Genomic DNA, 22,865 nt, shown 5'->3' with positions numbered 1-22,865 from the left:
TAAACTAATTTCTGCTGACTATAGAGCACCAGATACTGTCTCAGACTTTTGGCAACTAAAAGAGTTCTTGGTTAAACCTAACTGCGTTCTCATATTTATAACGTGAATCACTGTTTCTCAGTATACTGTTTTCCTTGTTTCTCCTCCAATCTCCATGGGTCAAAGATTGTGCTCAATAATAAAACACAATGGCAAAAATCATTGATTTAATTGTGGCGTTAGTTTTTATAATAAAGAATAGAATTGTAGATTGTTAATTTGATTTATTGCATGCATGATGATGAATTGATTTGGTGATATTATTATAATTTTTTTTTTCATTAGTGTTACTGTTAACTGTTAAATATATATATATACTCCCGCACCCAAGTTTTTTAAAGTGCCGCACCCGCTCCCGCACCTATGTGACATAGATAAGCACAAACAAGACTGACAGTTCACCAGTCATTTAAAGGATCTCAAGCATTCTTAATGAGGATACACCTTTATATTGCAACATGAAATAATATTGCAATATTATCTCATACACCTCATTTTTATCGGGCGTAGATAATCAAGATCATACGCAGAAACCAGATACATTGTGTCTCTTCATGTCAATTCAAACCTATCAGCCTTCTATAAGTGTGAGATTTCATCCTAACTGGACACTTTCTACACAGTCCAATGACATCAGCTATATCATGATTTCCTGAAAACAAGGACAATGCAGTCTTCCAAAATTGTGACATTTTAGGGGGGAAGCTTATATCTCGTCAGAATGACAGAATAATAACTCATGGCAGGCATGACCTGAGCTTTAACATGTTGGCATGATATTATAACTTTAACATTGAAGGCAGACACTTGAAGCTTTTCATGAATGAACAAGTTACTAAATATACTGAGTTGAAAGTATAATGATTAAGGGATAGATGAACAGTTATTGCAGAAAAAATACATAACTTCCAAGAAAATCAGTATCATGAAATCCCAAACAAGTTCAAATACAATCAGTTTCATGAACTCCTTTCCTTAGTTGACAAAGACAGACCCTAAACAAGGTAGGCGTAGCACCACCACCTGGGCGGTGGGGCCCTATTTTAGGGCCTATGCGCAGCCTAGCTCACTTAGGCGGCGCCTATGATTGGACCGTCTAGGCGTAAGCTTAGGTCAGTCCAATTTTTTTTGTTACGTTGACTATACTGTATGAAAGGGGGAAACCTTTTCCCCCTTTTTTCTCGTTGTCTCTCCTCTTTCTCGTTAGGGCAGAAGAAGACATGTGTACCCCCCTCTCTCTCATGTCTTTGTCTCCTCTTGTTTCTCGCTCGTCTCTCGGTCTCTTGACTGCTAATTCTGTGTTTGACTGTATCTGAGTTATATATAATTTGTTTATATACTATTTGTGAGTTATATTTATGTGTTGTATTTTTGGTTGATATTTTTGAGTTGTGTATTTTTCTTTGTGAGTTATATTTCCAAGTTATATATTTGTGTCTGTGCATAGTTCATCTGTTTTATTGTTCTTTTTCAGAATTCACACTTCACAAGTTCACATGCACCGACAGTCCACACACAGAATTCACAGTTTACAGTGTTCAACGAGATGTTATTATTTGTCTATTGCTTATTGTTGATTGAATTTATGTTGTATACATGTTTGTTACTAATTTTAGTAGTTTGTTATTAATTTTAGTAGTTTTTTTATTTTTTTTATTTGGGGGCACCGCCTAGTCTGCCTAGTCTTTTTAGGAGCTCACCGCCTAGCGCCTTTGACAACTAAGCTCCTTTCATTTAACTCTTTTATCCATGTTTCAGTATGATTCTATATTATTGTACTATTTGCAATTCAGTGTGTCCAGTTAACAACTACCCTTATTCCACTAACTCCAACCTATGGGTCAATGATATAGCTAATCACTGAACTCATGATTACTACTCTCATGTAAGCTTTTTGTGGTCGACAGAGATGGGTTTTGACACTTCTGCCTCCTTGGACAAGATAGAGAGTCCCTCCAATTTTACTACATTGGATGAAAACCCCACTTTTTGTGGTTGAGTCCTGACCACCATAAGCTATCATCCTATTACTCTGACAAAGTATAGGCTTCCTCCTTAAAATGTCATAGTTTTGGAAGACTGCAGCTGCATCACCAAAGATGAAATGAAATTCATTGTGCCCTTAATGAGGCAATTGTCATAGAAATTGCACCAATGAACAGTGTTGAGTGCCCTTGTAGGCTAAAATCTCGCACTTATAGTATGCTGACAGGTCAGAATTAACACAAAGAGCCACAATTTGTCTCTCCCCTACATATGATCTTCTGTATCCATGCAAGCTAAAAATGGCATGCATTAGATAATATTGCAATGTCATTTCATATTATAAATTTTTTCAATATTAACATGAATTTAGATGTACCCTTATTAAGAATATTTGAGATCTTCAAATGGTTGTTGAATCGTTAGTCTTCTTTGTGCATACATGACTATGAGTTTCATAACATTTTTTCATTGCCAGCTGGTATCAAAATGAAAAAAAATAATCTTCAATTTAAAAGCTAAATCTCCCTATGAATGTCAAAGGGGCACGTGAATTGGATGGAAAACCCACCTCAAAATATTCCTCAATTATGAAGGTAAACTATATCGCTCCTCCAACTCAATCTCAGTATGTTTCCCTCCTCAGACACCATGCCAACCACCTGATTACCCCACTTGATGACAATGCTAAGTCCCCTTTGTAATGCAAAAAACATGGTTTAATTTCTCACCGAGTTGACTCGATACTCAGCAAGTCAACTCGGATTCAAACTTATCCGAGTCAAAAACCAGGGTGACTTGTTATGAACCGACACTCATCCGGTTCATAAGTCAAACTCGGGTGACTCACCTGTGTTGCGATTTATGTTGAAAAAAATCTTTTCCTGTGATTGCCACCATTATAATCACAGAAACCACTATCACCACCACCATCATTATTGATAATGAATAATTTCAAAGCTCAATATAGTACATTTGATCCAGACTTTAAGTCAATGGATTGATTTGAAACAATAAATTAGCCAGTATACAATTAGAGACCTTCTCTAGGGCAGGTAAATTAGCCACCAGCCTACATGGAGCAGGGTGAACCGACCAGACAGGCTGTAGATGGTTGACTGACCTATATATGGTTGAGCCAACTGTGCCGATTAAGTAAAGAAATTGGGTTCAACTTCAATCATATAGCCAAAGCCAGGTCAAACTGTGACTAGGAAATTTCCAACACCCTACTTAATTTAGTCGTCGAAAGACTTGACTCAGTCAAAAAATGTTATAAAAAAAACAGAAAATAAAATATATACCATACCCCTGAAGTCAAGAACCCTAAGAGTGATTGAAAGGCAGATTATCAACCCGCACGGATCCTATCATTTGAAATAGGATGGGTTTCATCAAACATTCAATCCTAGCCATCCAAACCCCTCTTTTCTAGTTTCCTTCTCTCACTCTCACTGTCGCATGGCCCCTCTATCCTCTATCCTATAAAACATCCCCCATCTCCGGCCTCTGGCACAATTTTTCGACATTGGAAACTGGATTTCTAGCGGCAGGTTCATAGCCTGAAGGAAATAACTCAACCCTCTTTCCCTCTCTCAAATCTCAACTCTCACCAGCCCCTCCTTGTTGTCTATCAACCTCTGGCCTCCACCATTTTTCGGTGGTCAAAGGCACACTCTCACTGGTCTCTCTCCGCCGACATTAAGGAGCGGGAGATCCAAAACCTCCTGTGTTGGCTGCCCAACTACGAGGCCTCCTAGATCAACTACAAAGGTGAGCAGCCCATGGGCTTCGCCATCTTCTCCACCGCCCAACTCGCCATGGCCGCCAAAGACGTCATTCAGGTAATTTCTTCCCCCTTTCCACGCTTGCACAAATCCAGAGTTTCTTCATGTTAGTTTGGTATGTAGATATCCTTGGTTTCACGTGGCTTTCGATTCTTTAATTTGGAGCATTTTGTGGATTGTAAATCCAATCATTTTTTCATTACTCAACACAAAGATGTTGAGCAGATTATTGATTATACGCTATGACATTGGAATTGTAAATTGCTTGTTTGGTTATCATTGTTGATGTTTCTTCCTTAAAATTTGTATGACCTGTAATACGCTATGACATGGTAGAGAAGTAGAGATCGTAGTCCCAATTTGGAAGATTATGAGATCACCTGTGTATTTGCAATGATTCTCTATCATAAAAGATTAAGGGTTGAGTGAGTGTGCACCATGTGAAGAGTTCATTGAATTTTTTTTTATGAAATGGGAAATTCAATTCTTTGAAGATTACTGAAACATACCTCCCTGATTATAGAATTCATTTTGCAACTACTTGTGGGTAAATCCATAGTGCTGGTTTCATTATAGAGGCACCTAGGAAGATATGCATAACGTTGTTCTTTTACTAGTTATCTGGTATTTTTTTCTGGGGTTGTTTCATCTCTTCTGTTTATCATGTGTTGGGGTATTCTGTACATCTTAGATGACTAGGAGAGCAGTTCACTTGTATAATTAGTTTGTTTAGTGAATTAAATATATAATTATTCTTATTTGTACTCTAGAGTTCACATGCTACGTAATTTACTTCAGGAACAAGGTGGGATGATATTTCATTTTAGATGTTAAAATTATTTAAGTATGAATCATATTTAGCAAAACTTTTTCTCTAGTCTTTATGATTGATTAAGGACCTTAGCTTATTTTATTCTTTTGGTATAAAATCATAATATATGAGTTCGTTATATTTTTTTGATAAATTAAAAAAAAATGATTTGTTCGAGACAACGATCTGCAAACGGGCAATCTAATACAGAGTTCCGAGAAAGCCAACCATGGCCAACACTGTTTGTTTTTTTATTGACCAACACCAGATATTCCTAAACAGGGGTGAAGCAATCCAAGTAAAAAAATAGTGAACAGAACTATTCTTCATCAAACAAGCAATCAAGATTATGACAACACTTAATGTGCACTTGATTCTTTAGTAGTAAAGCAGCAGCCAGTTTTATAAGAGAGATAAACTCGTTCCTAAAGCATATATGAAAATTGAAGGTGGTTCAGAGTCCATGATCCATTCTGACAAGAATTTTGGCATGAAGAGATACTGAACATTCTTCTCGTTCTTACTGCAATATAACCATTGATTCTTATGATTGCTAACCAATTGGGACTGCAAATTCTCACATCTCAAAACACTCGCTGAATATTGATTCAGGTAAAAGAGGATACAACGAAATTCTTGATCAGAATCCAAAACCAAGCACACGCCACCAAGCAATGAGAAGGAAAAACTTAAAAAGGAAACATTCTCAAATGCGATACCCAAAGCAAACATCAAACCGAACAAAATCATATCCAATGGATTGCAAGCTAAACCCCAATCGGAGCTAATACAAGACATAACATGTCAAACCCAAATCCGTGAAAATGCAGAAAAGCATCACTCAGAAACGTTTTAGAGAGAGAAAGAGAGATATAGCACTACCATAGTCGGAACGAGGCCGTTTTCCAGCCATCGGAGCGGCGACGACCGCCTGCCGCCCGTCTGAGTACCTCCAGTAGCCGTCAGCCATTGCCGAAGAAGGTCGGAAAGCGGAAAGGAAGTGACCGGATAGTAGCCGGTCGGAACCCGCCGACTATAGAGAAGAAAGAAACCCTAAGAAGTTGAGAGGACGACTCGAAAAACATACCCAAGTATTGACGGCCGACTCGTATTTATATTCAAACCCTAGCCTTCCACGCTTACGTGTCACGTTTCTACTGGAAGAAATGTTAAATTGTTCCCAAATAGGCTTGAAAACGGGTCGGGTCTTCAAATAGCGTCCAGAAAAATGGTCGGGGTCGGCTTGGAGTTAATTCATATCCACAATCCACATGCATTTCAGATGGGTTGCTTCGGGTCAGTTTGGGTACTTAAACGGGTTTTGATCATACCTGATCCATCTACAGTTTGCATTAGTTTGGGGTTATCACTTTTACGTACAAATGAACTTTTCATTTATTCAGTTTTTTCCTTATTTTTCATGAAATTAACCTTAGAGATGTGATCTAATGTTTTGATAAGTGAGAATGGACGTTTGGATCATCTAATAGGCATGATTTTATAAGCCTTGAAAAACCAACGGTCTACAATGTGGGGTATTTGTGTCCTTGTCCCGTATCCATTATGTTCACAAACCTATTGGATCACTGCACATGTAGATGGACTGATTCAGTTTGGATATATCTGTAACTAGGGGTGCAAAGGTTGGGATACAGAACAGCTTAATACAAGGGGGAGTTGGATCCAGAACAGCCAAAAATTGCGAAAAACTCCAACCTCTATCCGACCCATTTTCATCCCTATCTGTAACAGAACCTGACCTGCTTTTGATCCACATGCCGACTTAGATGAACGAGCCAAACTGGTTGTTTATCCTAGGCTTGTTAAGGGTATACCCCTGTTCGAACTCGGCTCTTGATCTCGCCATGACCTGAGCCAAGCCGAGCCCAAGCTTTACCAGCGGATCATGAGCTGGCTTGTTTTAAAAAAAATTACTTTTTCAAGTATTTTTAAAACTTGATAATGCATAAAATAATATAATATATGTATAATACATATATAAATCATATATAATATATGTATAAAATATATAATCTATAAATATATATAATATGTAAAACAAACCTATACAAACTGAACCAAGCTGAGCTTGCCATGTTCGTGCTCGGCTCATTTAACTAATCAAGCTGACTCATAGCTCGACTCACCAAACTCAATTCACGAGCCCAGATGAGCCGAACAGCAAGCTGCTTGTGTTGTTTCCCAGCCCTAGTCTCGGCTTTGAAGGTCTCTACTTCCCTGAGCTTTTGTTGACAATTGGCAAAATATTTTACCTTCAAAAAGTTGAACAGTCTGCCTATTCATTGTGTTTTCCTATTCTCCGGTCTCACACACACACACATGCATTGCATAGTTTGCATGGTCAACCCCAAGCCAACATTTCCCCACATCCACTGAGTGGATTGTACAGCTCAGAGCGAGTGAATTAACAAGGACAATGGCATTCTTCTGCTACGGGGCAGCACAGCCTGCTGGTCTGAGAAAAAACAAACGGTGACATGCAGTTACAAGAGCAGCAAAACATGGCCAGCCATGATCTTATCAACTCTTTGGTGACGTTGATTTTCAAAATCTTTATTTAGATATTTGTTAGCTACTGATTTTTTTTTTGAAAGGCAAGCTGGGGTTAGGCAGACCCCTACCAGATATCTCTTAAGCCCCATGTGGTAGAGGGATTCGAACCTGGGCCTTCAGCTTGGCACAGGACCCCGCTTACCACATACCAACAATGGAGGTGAAGATGGAAGACAACTTGGATCAAAGAGGTAGTTGCCGTTTGTGTAGACAAGTTCCAAAGGCATCGACATGTAAGTCAAGAAGTCAAAATTGCTTTACTAAGGGATTGAATCTAAGAGTTACACTGTGCCAGAGTACATCAAACTAGGGTATACAAAGTCAATATCAGAAACCATGTAAAATTCTCCACTTAGTAGCCCTTGTTTCCGCGTATGCGAGCTCGCATATCCACCTGCAACAAAATTGAAAACCATGAGCACTGCCCATAAAACTCTATAAAACAATATCACACAACTTAATCTCATCCAGAATATTGCAGACCAGCTACAGCATGGGACTTGCACGTTTTCTTCTGTCTCTGTGTGTGTGTGTGTGTGTGAGAGAGAGAGAGAGAGTCTGTAAGTGTCTATACACCAGTCGGAACTAGCATTGACATGATAGATCAAATCAATGTACAATTTGCATGGCTTGGGACACACTTATCAAATTAGTGGTGAGGTTCCTATTTTTAAGAAAACATCTCACCAAATAAATAAAAGTATCTAGAATTTACATATATGCAGAGGCTTAAAGAATTTTAGTGGTTTTACTTGAAATGCACAAATAGATGGATCAACAGCAACACTCCTGTAATATATAGATTCTGTTGAATATAAACATAATTGCTTCCTGAATTCTTGTAACCAGCAATTGTAATTGCATCTATATCCTTCACTATGATGGGTACAATCATATAATTATTCTAGCTAAAGAAGCTGGAATCCAAGAACCACTTGGCAAATTTATTCAAGCCACAAAGTGTCCTTTCTCTCCAATCCTCTCTAGTTCAACCTGTCCATCATCTTCAGAAGCAACTACTATGCAACTGTAATTATATGGCCATTTGTTTATCGCATACTGGTCTTCACTTCATCCAACTAGCTCAAAGATCCTAATAGTTATATCTTAATCAAGCCTCATCATCTGTTGCATATTAAACCTATGTACCAAAATTTCTTTCACTATTATGAGGCCCTCTATCTCACTTGTAACAGCCGCACTATCCTCACCAAACTTGTACTTCATATATTTTGTTTTATCTTGCTAACCCCAAAACTATTTTTCGAAGTACAATAAAATCTACATTATAAACTTTTTATGAAAATGACCATGTTTATTTCTCTTTTTCTTCTATATTACCACTTTTGAAACTCCACAACTTAAAAAAAGGTCCCAAATTGCCACATTTGTATAGCTGATAATACTTCTCTCCAAATTGAATGAATTTATTATGTTTGCACTCCTCATCTGTCTTCATCCTATGAGGCTTAATACAATGTTTTTTAGAATGAAATTGTAATTTCAAACATTAAAGTCGAGGCTTGAAGACTACCAGGAATAACATCACGTTCTTTGGTAATAGCGTAGATGGGGAGTTATTTTATTATTTACCTCTGCCATTATCTATCTAACAATGGGATCAATCAACTTTTTTATTGTCCACTCCACATCCTCGAGACAAGTAGAATGCCATAACAAAACTTTATTAAACCACATCCCTTGATGTTTCTGCATGTGTGAGTGAATTCATAAGAACTGGAACTTTGAATCATCATCTTCGTCCAAATTTACAGCAAAACAAATGGTGCATACATATGTGAGGTTAGACGTGTGAATCATCATTCTGTACTACTTTAATATGCTATTTTAGCATGTCAGCAACTGATGTTTCTGCATGTGTGAATTCATAAGAACTGGAACTTTGCTAAAATTACACCAAAAGAAATGGGGTATACATATGTGAGATTAGAGGTGTGAATCATCATTCTGTACTACTACTTTAATATGCTATTTTAGCATGTCTGCAATTGATGTTTCTGCATGTGTGAATTCATAAGAACTGGAACTTTGAATCATCTTCTGCTAAAATTACATCAAAAGAAATGGTGCATACATATGTGAGGTTGGATGTGTGAATCATCATTCTGTACTACTACTTTAATATGCTATTTTAGCATGTTTGCCATTGTAGACAAGAATATAAAATTATAAACATACACAATCATGGACATCAATTACCAAAATTATGAAGAGTTTCATGTACACGTTAAACATGATACTTTTTATGAAATAAACATCAAATTCTTCAATAACAAGGATGAACGCATACAAAACCAGGACATGGGCACTCATAAACATAAATCCTGATAGGTCCCCAAAGAATTCAAGGACTCCCACCTTATCAGGAATCCATGCAAGACCAGATTTGAGAAGAGCATCATAATATCATCTTACATTGTTGGATTTGGACTATTCAATTCACCAAAAATTGGCATTCTTCATCATCTTCAGTGAAATACAACTTCTCTTGTTTCTTATTTCTCTAACCAATGTTACACACACACATGTCACACAGGTGCACGTGTGGGTGGGGTGTGAAAGGTACGACACAGCAATTTCAGAAAACATGGGTGTGGGGTGAGAATATATATATATTCCACAAATGCATTTACAATTATACAATTACAAGTTTTTCAAGTTTTTCATTTTCTTTTAAACAGACAAATATAGACTTGGTCAAAGTTGATTAAGTCCAAAATTGGACCAAAATGGCTGGGTGCAGCTTGACCGCACCCTTAGGGTGCTTTAGGAGTGCATAAGCACCCACGTTACACCCACATATGTGTGTGTGCGAGTGCGCAACAATGAATTTACCCTACAAGGTATGTTAACAATGACTACCGTGATAGCCCAACAATCTTCTCATAGTTGTTGATTGTCCATTCAATTTTCTTCTCAAAAAAAGATTGTCCATTCAATTTTAAGCTTTATACAAACACAATGTAAATAGGATACACAAACTAAGACAGACCAGTAGACCATCACGAGTTCAAAGTATATGCTACATCATGAAGAAGAAGCAACAAATTGGAAAATGAACAAGCAAGGTTGTATCGTATTGTTACCCGTATTGGTCGGGCTCAAATTAAGACTGTATCATATTGTATCATATCGTAAAATATCATAATTTTTAATAAAAAAATACAAAAAATAAAAATACAAAAAATAGCAAAAAATCTAAAAAAATCATATCACATGAAACAATGATGAATTGCACAAAATACAACCATAAAATCACATATCAAGCATTTATGTCTCTATGAACTGCATAAGACATCATCAAACATCAACTATCTCACATGAACAATGCAAAATATTAAATATCTTGCACTTAAGAATATGCCACAAAAATCATACTTTCATATTACATAAACAAAAATATTATGACAATATTTGCACTCGATTTTCAATTGGTTTTCACTCACTATTTGAGTGCCCCATTATCATGCCAGATCATCTTATGCCATCTTTGTTGGAGGAGTGTGGATATAAATTTTTAATTTTCGTGGATCCAACTTTGTGGGGCAGTGTCCCACAAGGCAAAAAATTTGTGGATAATAACTTTGTAATTTTGCTCATAATAAAGATTTTTTACCTTAACCTATTTTATTGAATAGAAAAATGGTGGAAATCTATGTCACAGGAATTCGGCTAGCAGGGTGCCGCACCCGCCTCGACGCGACTCGACGCGGGTGCGGGTGCGGGTGCGGCACCGGGTGCAGTCAACCCGATCCTGGGTGCGTTGACCGCACCCAGGATCATTTAGGTCCATTTTATTTTTTGGATTTTTTTTTAAAAAATTTTCCCAAATGGGCTGCGATTTTTTTTTAAAAAAAAAATATGCTGACAGCTGCAGCAGCTGACACACAGCTGCAGCAGCTGACACACAGTTGTTCTGTCAGCAGCTAACAGCAGTTGTTCTGTCAGCAGCTGACAGCTGTGAAATTTGAAAAAAACCCGCCGACCCCCTTTATTTATATATATATATATTTATTTATTTATATATATATATATATTTATATATATATATATATATAAATATATACAAATATATTTTTTACATTTTTGCCCCTGCCGCACCCCCGCACCCGGGTTTTTTGGAAGTACCGAATCCCCGCACCCGCACCCATGTGACGTAGGTGGAAATGCACTTTTTTTTACCTTAACCCACTTCTTTGGGTGAAAAAACGATGGAAATCAAGGTTGTAAGTATCATATCGTTACCCATATCGATCGGGCCCAAAATAACATAGTATCATATCCTAAAATATCATAAAATTTCAATAAATTTTTTTAAAAAATCAAGAAAAATCAGAAAAAAATAGCAAAAATGTTGAAAAAATAATATCATATGAAACAATAATGAATTGCATAAAATACAACCATAAAATCACATATGAAGCATTTATGTCTCTATGATCAGCATAAGACATCAACTAATATAGAATCATAGATAATATTGCATGCATATCTCACAAGAAAAATGCAAAATATTAAAAATCTTGCAATTAAGAACATGTCACAAGACTCATACTTTCATATTACATAAACAAAAACAAAAACAAAGCCAAGTTTATGAATAATTAAGTATTAAATAACCAAGTTTTTTTAAAACATATTATATAAAACCTCAATAATCATAATCATTTTTTTCATCATCATTATATTTTTCTTCTTCTTCTTCTTCTTCTTCTTCTTCTTCTTCTTCTTCTTCTTCGACATCCACATCGTCTCCAAGATACGTGAGGTATTCATCATCTATCTCATGTACTCCTTCCACGTTAATCCACTGAAGATCGTCTTCATTCAAAAGAATTTATGCTTCTTCTTTAACCCATGCATCTAATTCATCAAAATGTTTCAAACTGATCAGATCAAATTTTTCTTTGTGCCTTCTTGCTAATAACTTTTCGATTTGCCTAAAAAGATGACATGAAAAAATTAAAATTAGTTGAGTTTTGAATTATATAAAAAAAAATTAAATAAACACATGAAAATGACAAATAAACTTTATAATTTTGTATACCTTTGTCTCAGTCGTAAGTTGTAGCAAACGTAGACAAGGTCATTGAGTCTTTTGTACTTCAATCTATTTCTTTTTTTGGTATGAATTTGCGCAAAGACACTCAAGTTTCTCTCGCACTACTTGCATTACATGTTTGGTTAATAATGTGAATAACAAAAGCTCACACATTTGGAACATCACTTCCAAACCTGACCCGCCACATGTTTAAAAAAAACAAGAAAATAATAATTCAATAAGACAATAACAGATACAATCATACAAAACATCATAACTAAATAACAATATGAAATTAAAATTGAAATAGACAAAATAAATTACCTAGATGCACCATGATTTCGCACTGTTGCAGGTCTCCCCATATCATACAATGCATTATCATAAGTTTTTTATCTTGAATGCTATAATCAGGGTTCAACCTTTCGATGCAATCCAAAAGTCCCTTGTTGACTTCCATGTACATTTTAAATGTAGGGGAGTATCTAAATGTAGTATTTAAATAATATGCTGCAACATGAAAAGGTTAATGAAGTTAACCAATCCACCTATGATTAATGATGTTTTATATAGGTATGTACAATTTTTTCTTCTCATTCAAATTATCTCTAATGACCTCTTTTACGTTATCCATGGCCTCATAGAGATAACCCATAGTTGGTTTGTCTTCATTGTTAACCAATCGAAGCACCTTTACTAAATGTATAGTTATTTTCAACAACTTTATGCATGAATCCCAAAATTCACTTTTGAATACAATATCTACAATTTCTTTGGGTTTTCTTTTTTGCACATGAGGATATGCATTTCACTCATCTGATGAAACCATTTTTTTTAGTGCAACTCTATTCTTTAATAGACTTTATACTGTCAAAAAAATTGTAGCAAAATCTAGAAACTGTAGTACGAATCAACTCAGCACCACCAATGTACTTTCTCATTAGGCTCAAAACCCATGCATGATTATAAATAAATTTAGTAATTTCTTGGCAGCATTCAACAATCTTCTTTCAGAGTCTAGTTTATGTTCATTTTTAGATAATAATAAATGTTCCTCATGCGAACTCTGCAAAAGCCATGTTCTTCCGTTTCATATTATTAATAAAAAGGCTTCAAAGCCATTTGAGATTATTTGTTCCGATGTTTGGGGATCCGCACCTATTCCTTCTCTTTCCGGCAGTCGTTACTATGTTATCTTTATTGATTCTTATTCCCATTATACTTGGATATATTTCTTGAAACATAAGCATGAAGTTTTTCAAGTATTTCGAGAATTCCATTCGATGGTCAAAACAAAGCTTTCCTGTGATATTGTGCATTTACAATGTGATGGTGGAGGCGAGTATTCATCAAACAAGTTTATTGCTTTTCTTCGGGATAAAGGAATAAGTCGACAGGTTTCTTGCCCTCATACACCTCAACAAAATGGGGTTGCGGAAAGGAAACACAGGCATATTGTCGAGAGTGTGATGAGCATGTTACATGATAGCAATGTGCCTGTTAGTCTCTGGACAGAAGTTTTTCATACATCTGTTCATGTCATAAATCGTCTTCCTATGGCACTTCTGGATCAGCACTCTCCATATTATACTTTATTTGGGCAACATCCTTCTTATGATGAGTTGCGTGTTTTTGGTTGTTTATGTTATGTACATATTGATTCATCTCTGCGAAATAAGTTTCAGGACAAGGCCGTTAAGTGCAGATTCGTTGGGTATGCGGATGAATACAAAGGCTATCGATGCTATGATCCTACTACAAAACGTATTAGGACCTCTAGGAATGTTGTTTTTGATGAACAAAATTTTCAGGTAAATGACTCTGAGGCGTTGCCATCTCGAGAAGTAGAGATATATGATCCATGGATGAGCGCAGATCTTTTTGCTAATACAGAAGAAACATGTCAGGCGAATTATACTTCCTTTGGCTTGAGCAGGGGGTTGGATGACTCACAGATGCGTGTTGAACCAACCCCGGTAGAACGCTTCTCTGGACAGATATACACTAGACGGGACAAAAATATAAAGCAGAGGAATGTGGAAAGCATCGCTAATGATCCGACTCAAAGGCCGTCACACATTAGGCATCCTATTCAACGATGGGTGAGTTATGAGACCTTTTCTCTTGATTTTCAGTTGTTTATGTCTCAGCTCACAAAACAGGATAAACCCACTTGCTTTAATCAAGCTCTTCAATCTCGTCATTGGACTGAAGCTATGAATGAAGAAATGGAAGCACTTCATGAGTACCAGACTTGGGAAATAGTACCTCGGCCAGAAGGAAAGAATGTAGTTGGCTCAAAACGGGTTTATAAAACAAAGTATAAGCCTGAATGAAGTATTGACAGATATAAAGCGCGACTTGTTGCTCGGGAATTCACACAACAATATGGTGAAGATTACGATGAAACTTTTAGTCCAATAGTGAAAATGGGTACAATTCGTGTCATCATATCCCTAGCAGTCGACCGAGGATGGAGGCTTAGCTAGATGGATGTTAAAAATGCATTCTTGCATGGAATTTTAAAGGAATAAGTTTATATGGAGCAACCTCCTGGTTATGACGAAAAGGATCCTACTGCCTAGGTGTGCAAACTAAGGAAATCTTTGTATGGGTTGAAACAGGCGTCCCGTTCTTGGTTTGAAAGTTTCTCTATGCAAATTCAAAGCTATGGTTTTAGAAGATGCTCTCTGGACCACTCGCTCTTTATTTACCAAAAGACAGGCATTGTTATACTTCTTATATATGTTGATGACATTGTGATCACTGAGAGCTTAGATAATCATGTGCAAGACGTGAAGCAGTTTTTAATGAAAACTTTCAAGATGAAAGATTTAGGGGAGTTGAGGTACTTCCTTGGCAACAAGACACATTGACACTCATGCAACAAAAATACACTTTTGATCTTCTAGAAAGAGCCGGGATGACGAATTGCAAACCAGTCAGCACTCCGAGTGTATTACATCAAAGGCTGAGCTCATGTATTTTTAAACAATGAAAATGTGGTATCTAAAACTATTTAATATCATACGACAATTCTAATCTAAACTAAATAAAATTCTTGCAAGAGATTAACTTAGACAAATTCAAGAACACGTCAAAGGGAGAAAACCATGAACTTAACTAAGCACTAATTACTGAAATAAGACGTCTTAACTGCATCTAAAAACGTTAGCAATTAAACTCCCTTAACTCTAGCAAGAATAAACATAAACGGATAAGCTAATGTAACTAACACGAAATTCTACAGGCTTGTGAGAAAACTATCGTCAATAGCGCTGAAACTATTGAGTCACCTTGAGTTGTGTGAATGATTGAATCACTCGTGATCGGACTTTAGTTTTTGTGTATGCACTGCGAGAAGCATGCTAGATATGAGTTTTATGGCACACACACCATGACGCAGCAGACCAGCGTATTCTGCAAAGGTGGTTATATGCTATTTTGCTTTAAGTTGTTTCACGTGTGAGTCAATGATTCATAAGTTCACATAATTTCGTTTTTGCTTCAGCCATAGTAAGTGTTTCACAATATTAACTCTAGCTAATTAGATTAATATATTTTGTTTTTAGTTAGTTTGGCATCTATGTGTTTTAAAATTTTAGTCATTTCAGACTTTATTTAGCTTCAGCCATGTTTAGTTAAATTAGTATTGTTCACGTTGTTTTTAGTTCATAATTAGGCCAATCAGTTGTTATTTGAATTCTTCTTTAGATAGTTAGTTTGTCAAGAGTAATTAAATTTTAGATTTACGGTTGTTTGTTGATTAAGTAGTTTGTTTTTCCTGTTCAAGTGATTAGTTTGTTACATCGGTTAGATTCTTACTGTTATTTAGTTAGTTTTGTTGTTTTGTCATTTAGTGAATTAGTTTGTTACATGTTAGTTCATTGTTGTTACATGTAGTTAGTTTGTTATTAGTAGTTAGATTCTTGTTTTGTGATTTTTCTTTGAATTAACATTAAATTTTTGTCTAGTTCTTCTGTGCTTTATGTTTTTGTTTTGCAAAAAAATGGTTGATCATGCAGTGAGCTCTCAAACAAGCCCCTAAAGAACCCTATGAAGTCCCCAAAAGGTCCCCTCAAAAGTCTCTTTTGAGCCTCTCAGGGAGCCCTCAACAATAAGTAAAGGAATATCAAATAAAGCATAGGCATCAAAAGGAACTAGAAGCCCAAGCATTGAAGACCCCTTTTTTTCTTTTTAGCTTAGGATTTATTCATTTTGGGTTTGTACTATGGCCACTTAATTATTTGTATTTGTTTAAGCCCTCCACAAAAGGCTACACTCTTAGTTAATTAATTCTTTTATTTTTCAAGGCAATAAAGAGTAGATTAGTTTTTTGTGGAATACAAAGTGTTTCTCCCGTTCCCTGAGATCGACCCAGACTCCACCACTCGTGCGAGCCAGTTTTTATTATTTGGTGTCTAGCATAAATTATTTTATTCAAAAATATTGTTTTAAAAATTTATTTCATAAAACCTACACCACTTGTCTCAGAAAAGATAAATAATAAATGGTCGAGTTTACTGCCATCCCTAATTTAAGCCAACTAGAAGGAGCCAAGTAGTAGCTGCCACCGATAAAAAGAGTGTGGTCCGTTGTTTAAGAATGGGGCCTAGTGTACTATTCTTATTAGAAGGGCCGAACGCTTATAGAGTAATCGGTCCCGAACACAGAACCACGCCTCAGTGATCAGACCTAAGTTCATACGTAGCAAAGTAAATTTATCGTGCTGCCCAACTTCCCATAAACCAGAACGCGTCGCCAATGTCATTTTTACAAATTACTGAACATACCAATGACTTTCAAAATAGATAATACTTTTAAAAAAATTCAATTGAAATTGTTATGTTTAGTGATACCAGCGGGATGCTGCAGTACTTGACTTTTACCAGACCTAATATAGTTTATGTTGTCAATCAGGTATCCCAGTTTATGCATGCTCCAACGGAAGGTCATATGGAAGCTGTGAAGCGCATTTTACGATATTTAAAATGAACTATAGGAGATGGACTTGTTTATCGCAAGAACAATAACCAGAATAGAGGGCATGAAATCATCACTTACACAGACGCAGCTTGGGCAGGGGATCCAGATGAGAGACGATCTGTCTCTGGATATTGTGTATATATTGGACACAATTTAGTGTCCTGAAGTAGCAGAAAACAAAAGGCAGTGGCACGGTCAAGTACAGAGGCTGAATACAGGTCGATGGCAGTAGGCACGGCAGACGCTACATGGATTAGACACTTATTGAGTGATCTTGGAGAGACAATTATTCGATCATTTCTTCTATGTGACAATCAAAGCGCAATAAACATTGCATGTAATCCTATTCAGCATAGCAGAACGAAGCACATTGAGATTGATCAACATTTTATACGGCAGAAAGTCGAGATGAAGGAGATAGAACTGCGTCATGTTCGAACAGAAGATCAAGTGGCAGGCTTGTTTACCAAGGGGTTAACAGGACATCAATTTTGGTATTTGAAGAGCAAGTTGTACATGCTCCAAGACCACGTACAACTTGAGGGAGGGTGTTAAAATATGGTATGCGTATGGATCTAGATCCAGATCCATACGCACGTTATGTTTTAACTTTTAACACATGCTCAAGCCATTTCATTAATGGCATGTCTGTAATTTTTTCAGCTATTGTATTTTTCCCTATTTATAATGTTTAGGGCTGGGAGGTTGGGTTAACGTGCGCCGCCCCCAGACATTGTGAATCTCCCTCTTCTCTCTCTCTCTTTTCTTAGTTTCTGCAGTGAAGGCTGAGCCCACACAGAATCTTTTATATACATCATGCAAAAAGTGAGCCCTTTCTCCTGGTCAACCTGTATCAGATGAATACGACCCTCTTACAACAACACCAAATAGAAGTACCATTCAAGGACCTAAAAAACTACAGAATGGTACAAAAAACAAGATAGCATAGATCCTTTATATAAAATCCTATGTAAGAGCAATTCCTTTTAAGCTAATGCAGCAAAGAGCTTTTGATCCTAATGACCTTTTAAGTAACTTTATCAAATCAATCCCTTCAAGGTAGAGCACCTTTGTTTTGAAGCTTGTACAATATAGCATGCAAACTCCTATCTAGCTTGTTGATGATCTTCATACAAGACTCGTATATACAAGTAGATCGTGTCTACTTTTATATTGTTTCAATGCTCATGAAAAAAATCATGGATGTGTACAACTACCAAATTACCATGATGATCATCCTAGAAAGAAAATGAAACAAACTCACTTTCTAAAAGGCCTTTCAGGATGCTAACAAACTACAGACTTGGACCCAAATTTTTTCCTCCATACCAATTACCAAGTCATTTGCTCGTACTGTTTTGAGTTCATATTGGAAGATCACTGCAATTAGGACTACAATTCAACCATTATTCACAGGGAAACCAATTACCAACTGAACACCTAGTGATCCAAGGCTATATATATATATATATATATATATATATATATAGAGAGAGAGAGAGAGAGTACATGTGTAGAGGTACATAGCAGGATGTGTCCAAAAGAACACAGTTGAAAAGTTGGATCCAAGTGGTAAACATGGAGGTGATGGTGGGCCTGGTAGCTGGAAATTTGTGAGCTTGCTTGATGGTACAAGTCATGCAATCAATCAAATGGAGATGTATGTGAGATTGTTTGTTGTCGACTTGTCGTCATCCCAGTGTGTGTGCATGCATGTTTATGTTTGTGTGTGTGCATGTGGGAAGAGGGTGCAGTAGTGGGCAAGGCAGAGATAGTGGCTGCATATGCAAACATAGAAGATGAACCTATTGGTTAACCTGAATGGTACATTATTTACTGAATTGATCAAGTATCTAACCAACAGCAAACATTGTTAGCTATAACCAGAAAATGTATAAGGATGCATACCTGGCCCCTCTTGCAGTTGAAATACGTTTCTCTCAGCCCTACACACTCGCTAGGAATGCTCGTGTCTTTGGCACATTCCCTGAATGAACGCTTTTCAACCTAATTCATCCAATTCACACACAAGATAATCTCAATATCATCAACAATTTAAAGAACAAATTAAAACGACCTTCCTTTCAAAAGTATTCCTCATGCAGACCTTACATGATCAAACAAATTTTTAACCCCCATAAAAACGAAGGCTGAAACATAGACAGCAATCCAAAAGATCATTTACCCAAGACAGGAGCCATTTCTAGTTCTTGTTCTTCATTTTTCCTTTTTTTTCTTCTCTTTGTTTTTTTGCATTGGTTATCTATGAAATCATCTATAAGAAAATAAAAGTAAGCAAATAAGTTTGCTCCAATCCTTCAAATTTTTAAAAAACAAAAGAGAGAGAGAGAGAGATCTCCGGCAACTTAGTTCTAATATAGCGCATGTAGTAATAAACATCAAAACCCAAATACAATGAATGGGTAAATTCAACAACATAACAAAAAGAAATAGAAATGACGTTTACTTTTAGGTTTTTGGAGCAAGCACAATAGAACAATGGTTTCAAAATAAACATAAATTTTGGTCGAACGGCTACAAAATTCACAACACTCAACAATAGGATAGCGAGGCATGTCAAAATCGACCACAATCACAGTGGGAGGGAACAAACACCTTGACGCAGTCTGTCTCGCTAAGGCATTTCACGAGCTCCATCGCCAACCCTTTGCACGACTTTGACATCCTCGTCACTCTAGCTCCCTCTTTGTCTCTCCTCGAACTCGTTTCTTTGTAAGAAAAAACAACCAATGCCATCAAGTCGATTCCCAACAGTCACAAAAGAAATGATATAAGCTTATAAACCACATGGTTTTGATACCTAAATAGGCAAATTAAGCTAGAATTCTAACTATGTCACAGACGAATTCGGTGATATTGGGTGCCCTGATGTTTGAATGCACAATGCATGAGGCTATCAACATGTGTTATGGCCAAGGTATTTAGAATTGTAAGGGCTAATACTCCAATTGATCAACCATCTTCCACGTATAAATAAAATATTGAATCAACAACAACAACAACTTGGACAACAAGTAAAGCAACCTTCTAACAGACAGAATAGGAAATCAGGCATTCATTAGTCAACAATGATAACTATAATGACAGTAAGCGGAGGTCACCAATCAAACCTTTAATCCGTCGGAAGAAAGACTAGCAAGGGGAGTTTCTTGATGCCTCCCCTTTTCCCCTCCTTATGTGAATCGATCCTCAGCCGGTCGAGCGGATGCTTGCAAAAAGGTATTCACAAAGGAGGAAGATGAAGGCGAAAATTTTAAATAGCACGTTGGGTTGGCCCCCCACCCTTTGCGATTCGATCTCCCGCAGAAGAGGAACAGAAGAGGAGGAAGCGACGTAGGGTTCTCTCTCTCAGTTCAGAGGAAGAAGGGAGGTAGGGTTCTCCCTTTCTCTTTCAGTGTGCGCCTGCTTTTTTGTGGTGGTGGGGGTGGGGAGAAAATAGGCCTAAAACCTAACTCATTGAGCCCACCCAGAATCGATCTTAATGAAAAACAGAAGTCATTGACCCTGTAGATATCATCTATAAGCATTATTTTCTACAAAACAAGTTTGGGATCACGTGGTTATAGCATCTTCGTATGCTTTTTAAATCCTTCAAAAAACAACGGCTCACGATGTATCAAAATTTCATAACATAAAAAATCTTAGTTTTTTTTTGTCAAAAAAATACATTATCCAAAGCATGATTCTTATGAAATAAGCTGTGCTCAGTACTTCCATAAGGTTTAATTTAGAAGATACAACACCATGATTTCTACTCAGTAGGAGTTGGTACTCTGATTACCGTAGCGTTACTCTGTATATATAATAAAAAAATAACCTTATATGGCAAAAATGACACTCTTTCAAAATACCTTGAAATTTCAGAAATTCATCTATTGTCCAAAATCACAAATATTGTTATTTTTAGCCTTCTCCCCTATCATTTTTTATGTAGTTTTTTTGTCTTTATCGAAAACACCTTAACCACCGCCATCGCCGATAGTCATTGCCACATCTAACGCTTAATCTAAATCACCCTGTCAAAAACCACTCTCCGATGAATCACCTGGTGGTGCGAGTATGGCGAATTTCATCATGACTGAAGGAGCTACCACTTGGCGACGGAGAATGGCCTGGGTTTTCATATAAAAACTTGAACTTTGAATCTCGAAATCTCGCAAATATCTAATGAATTAAAATTTTACCAAATTTGCATAAAATAAGTGTGATCGAATTTTCTTTTAAACTCGAACCGACAAACATCGCAAATAATTGAGTTATCTCTCATAAAAATGTAATAACATTGCATAAAAGATCTATGATTTTTTTTTTAACTTAAATCGACAAACCTCACAAATACTTGAGTTGCCTAGCATAAAAAATGTAAACGTCGCATAAAAAATCTATAATTTTTTTTTAACTCGAACCAACAAACCCCACAAATACTTGAGTTACCTCGCATAAACAGTTTACAAAATTTGCATAAAATAAGTGTGAGAGAACTTTTTTTAAACTCTCAAACCTCCAAACATGGCAAATACATGAGTTACTTCGCATAAAAAAATCTTAAATTGACATATAAAATTTGCAAAATTTCTTTTCCAATTGGACTGATAAACTGCATAAATACCTGAGTTACTTTGCATAAAAAATGTAATAATGTCACAAAATCTGTAAAATTTCTTTTAAACTCGAACCTCCAAATTACACAAATACTTGAGTTACTTCACATAAAAAATGTAATAACATTGCATAAAAAAGGTGTATTTTTTTTAACTTGAGCCAACAAACATTGCAAATACTTGAGTTGTCTCGCATAAAATTTATGAAATTCGCATAAAATAAGTGCAAGTGAACTTTCTTTTAAACTCAATCTTCCAAACATCGCAAATACTTGAGTTTCTTTGTGTACAAAATTTCTAAATTCGCATAAAAATATATGAAAACTCTTTTAAACTTGAACTATGAAACTATGCAAATACTTGAGTTACTTCGTATAAAAAATGAAATAACATCACACAAAAAATCTGTGAAATGTCTTTTAAAATTTAAAACATGCACTTTTTTCTATGATTGAGATGTTGGTACCGGGTGTGAATCAGGGTTTATTTTTGCTTAGGGTTATTTTCAATCTGGTACCAGTATCTCAATATTTTTGTTTCTTTTTAAGAACAAAATCTAGGGTTCTTCGTGATCCCGAACTTGTGGTCCCCAAAGTCTCTTTCGCATAATTTTTTAGTTTTTTTATCTTTGATGACTTTTTTGGTAATTTCAATGAGGTTGCGGCATTCTTCCCATCGACTACTCTTGTTAGATCAAAATGTGAGTTCTTTGTAGACCCGAAGGCGAAGGACTTTATGTTATACAATTCACTTCGCACCATAATGTCCACATATGATAATGTCATCAGCATAGTATGTTATCGCTACCTAGTTAACAATAATAAGATTGTTTTTTCGTACTCAGTAGGTTTAACAGGTTTAATGTTTTGTTGCAGGGTCATTTTTTTTGCAGAATGTATGTGCTACAACTGTTTCACCGATTAGACGATTATACTTGTGAATGATATTGCTCGGCAAGATAATGAGTAAGTACTTTGCTTATATGTTTGTTAATTCAATTA

The 22,865-nt window shown here is 36.2% G+C and overlaps 2 protein-coding genes across 6 annotated transcripts in view; both read right to left on the bottom strand.

Moving 5' to 3' along the window:
• The window catches only part of LOC149845921 (RNA-binding protein 1-like), a 50,194-nt gene extending 44,486 nt beyond the window's left edge, over nucleotides 1-5,708 (bottom strand). For all 5 annotated transcript variants that reach the window (XM_089996084.1, XM_089996085.1, XM_089996083.1 and 2 more), the window contains exon 1: nucleotides 5,503-5,708. In XM_089996084.1, the coding sequence (XP_089852210.1) occupies nucleotides 5,503-5,590 (88 nt within the window). In that variant the 5' untranslated portion in view covers nucleotides 5,591-5,708. The remainder of the gene's footprint in view (nucleotides 1-5,502) is intronic.
• A 1,720-nt stretch (nucleotides 5,709-7,428) lies between these two features.
• On the bottom strand, nucleotides 7,429-20,716 carry LOC149845920 (cytochrome C oxidase assembly factor). The gene is made up of 4 exons (XM_089996079.1): nucleotides 20,374-20,716; nucleotides 19,859-19,971; nucleotides 19,151-19,249; nucleotides 7,429-7,588 (listed from the first exon to the last, which is right to left on the bottom strand). Exons 2-4 carry the CDS (start codon nucleotides 19,925-19,927, stop codon nucleotides 7,547-7,549), a joined length of 210 nt encoding a protein of 69 aa, XP_089852205.1. The 5' UTR covers nucleotides 19,928-19,971; nucleotides 20,374-20,716; the 3' UTR covers nucleotides 7,429-7,546.
• Between the last annotated feature and the right edge of the window lie 2,149 nt (nucleotides 20,717-22,865).

This window comes from Nuphar pumila, chromosome 2 (assembly GCF_984573655.1).
Source record: "Nuphar pumila chromosome 2, dmNupPumi1.hap1.1, whole genome shotgun sequence".
NCBI lineage: Eukaryota > Viridiplantae > Streptophyta > Magnoliopsida > Nymphaeales > Nymphaeaceae > Nuphar > Nuphar pumila.
Note: the sequence above shows the minus strand (reverse complement) of the source record. Positions and strands in the feature narration are given on the sequence as shown.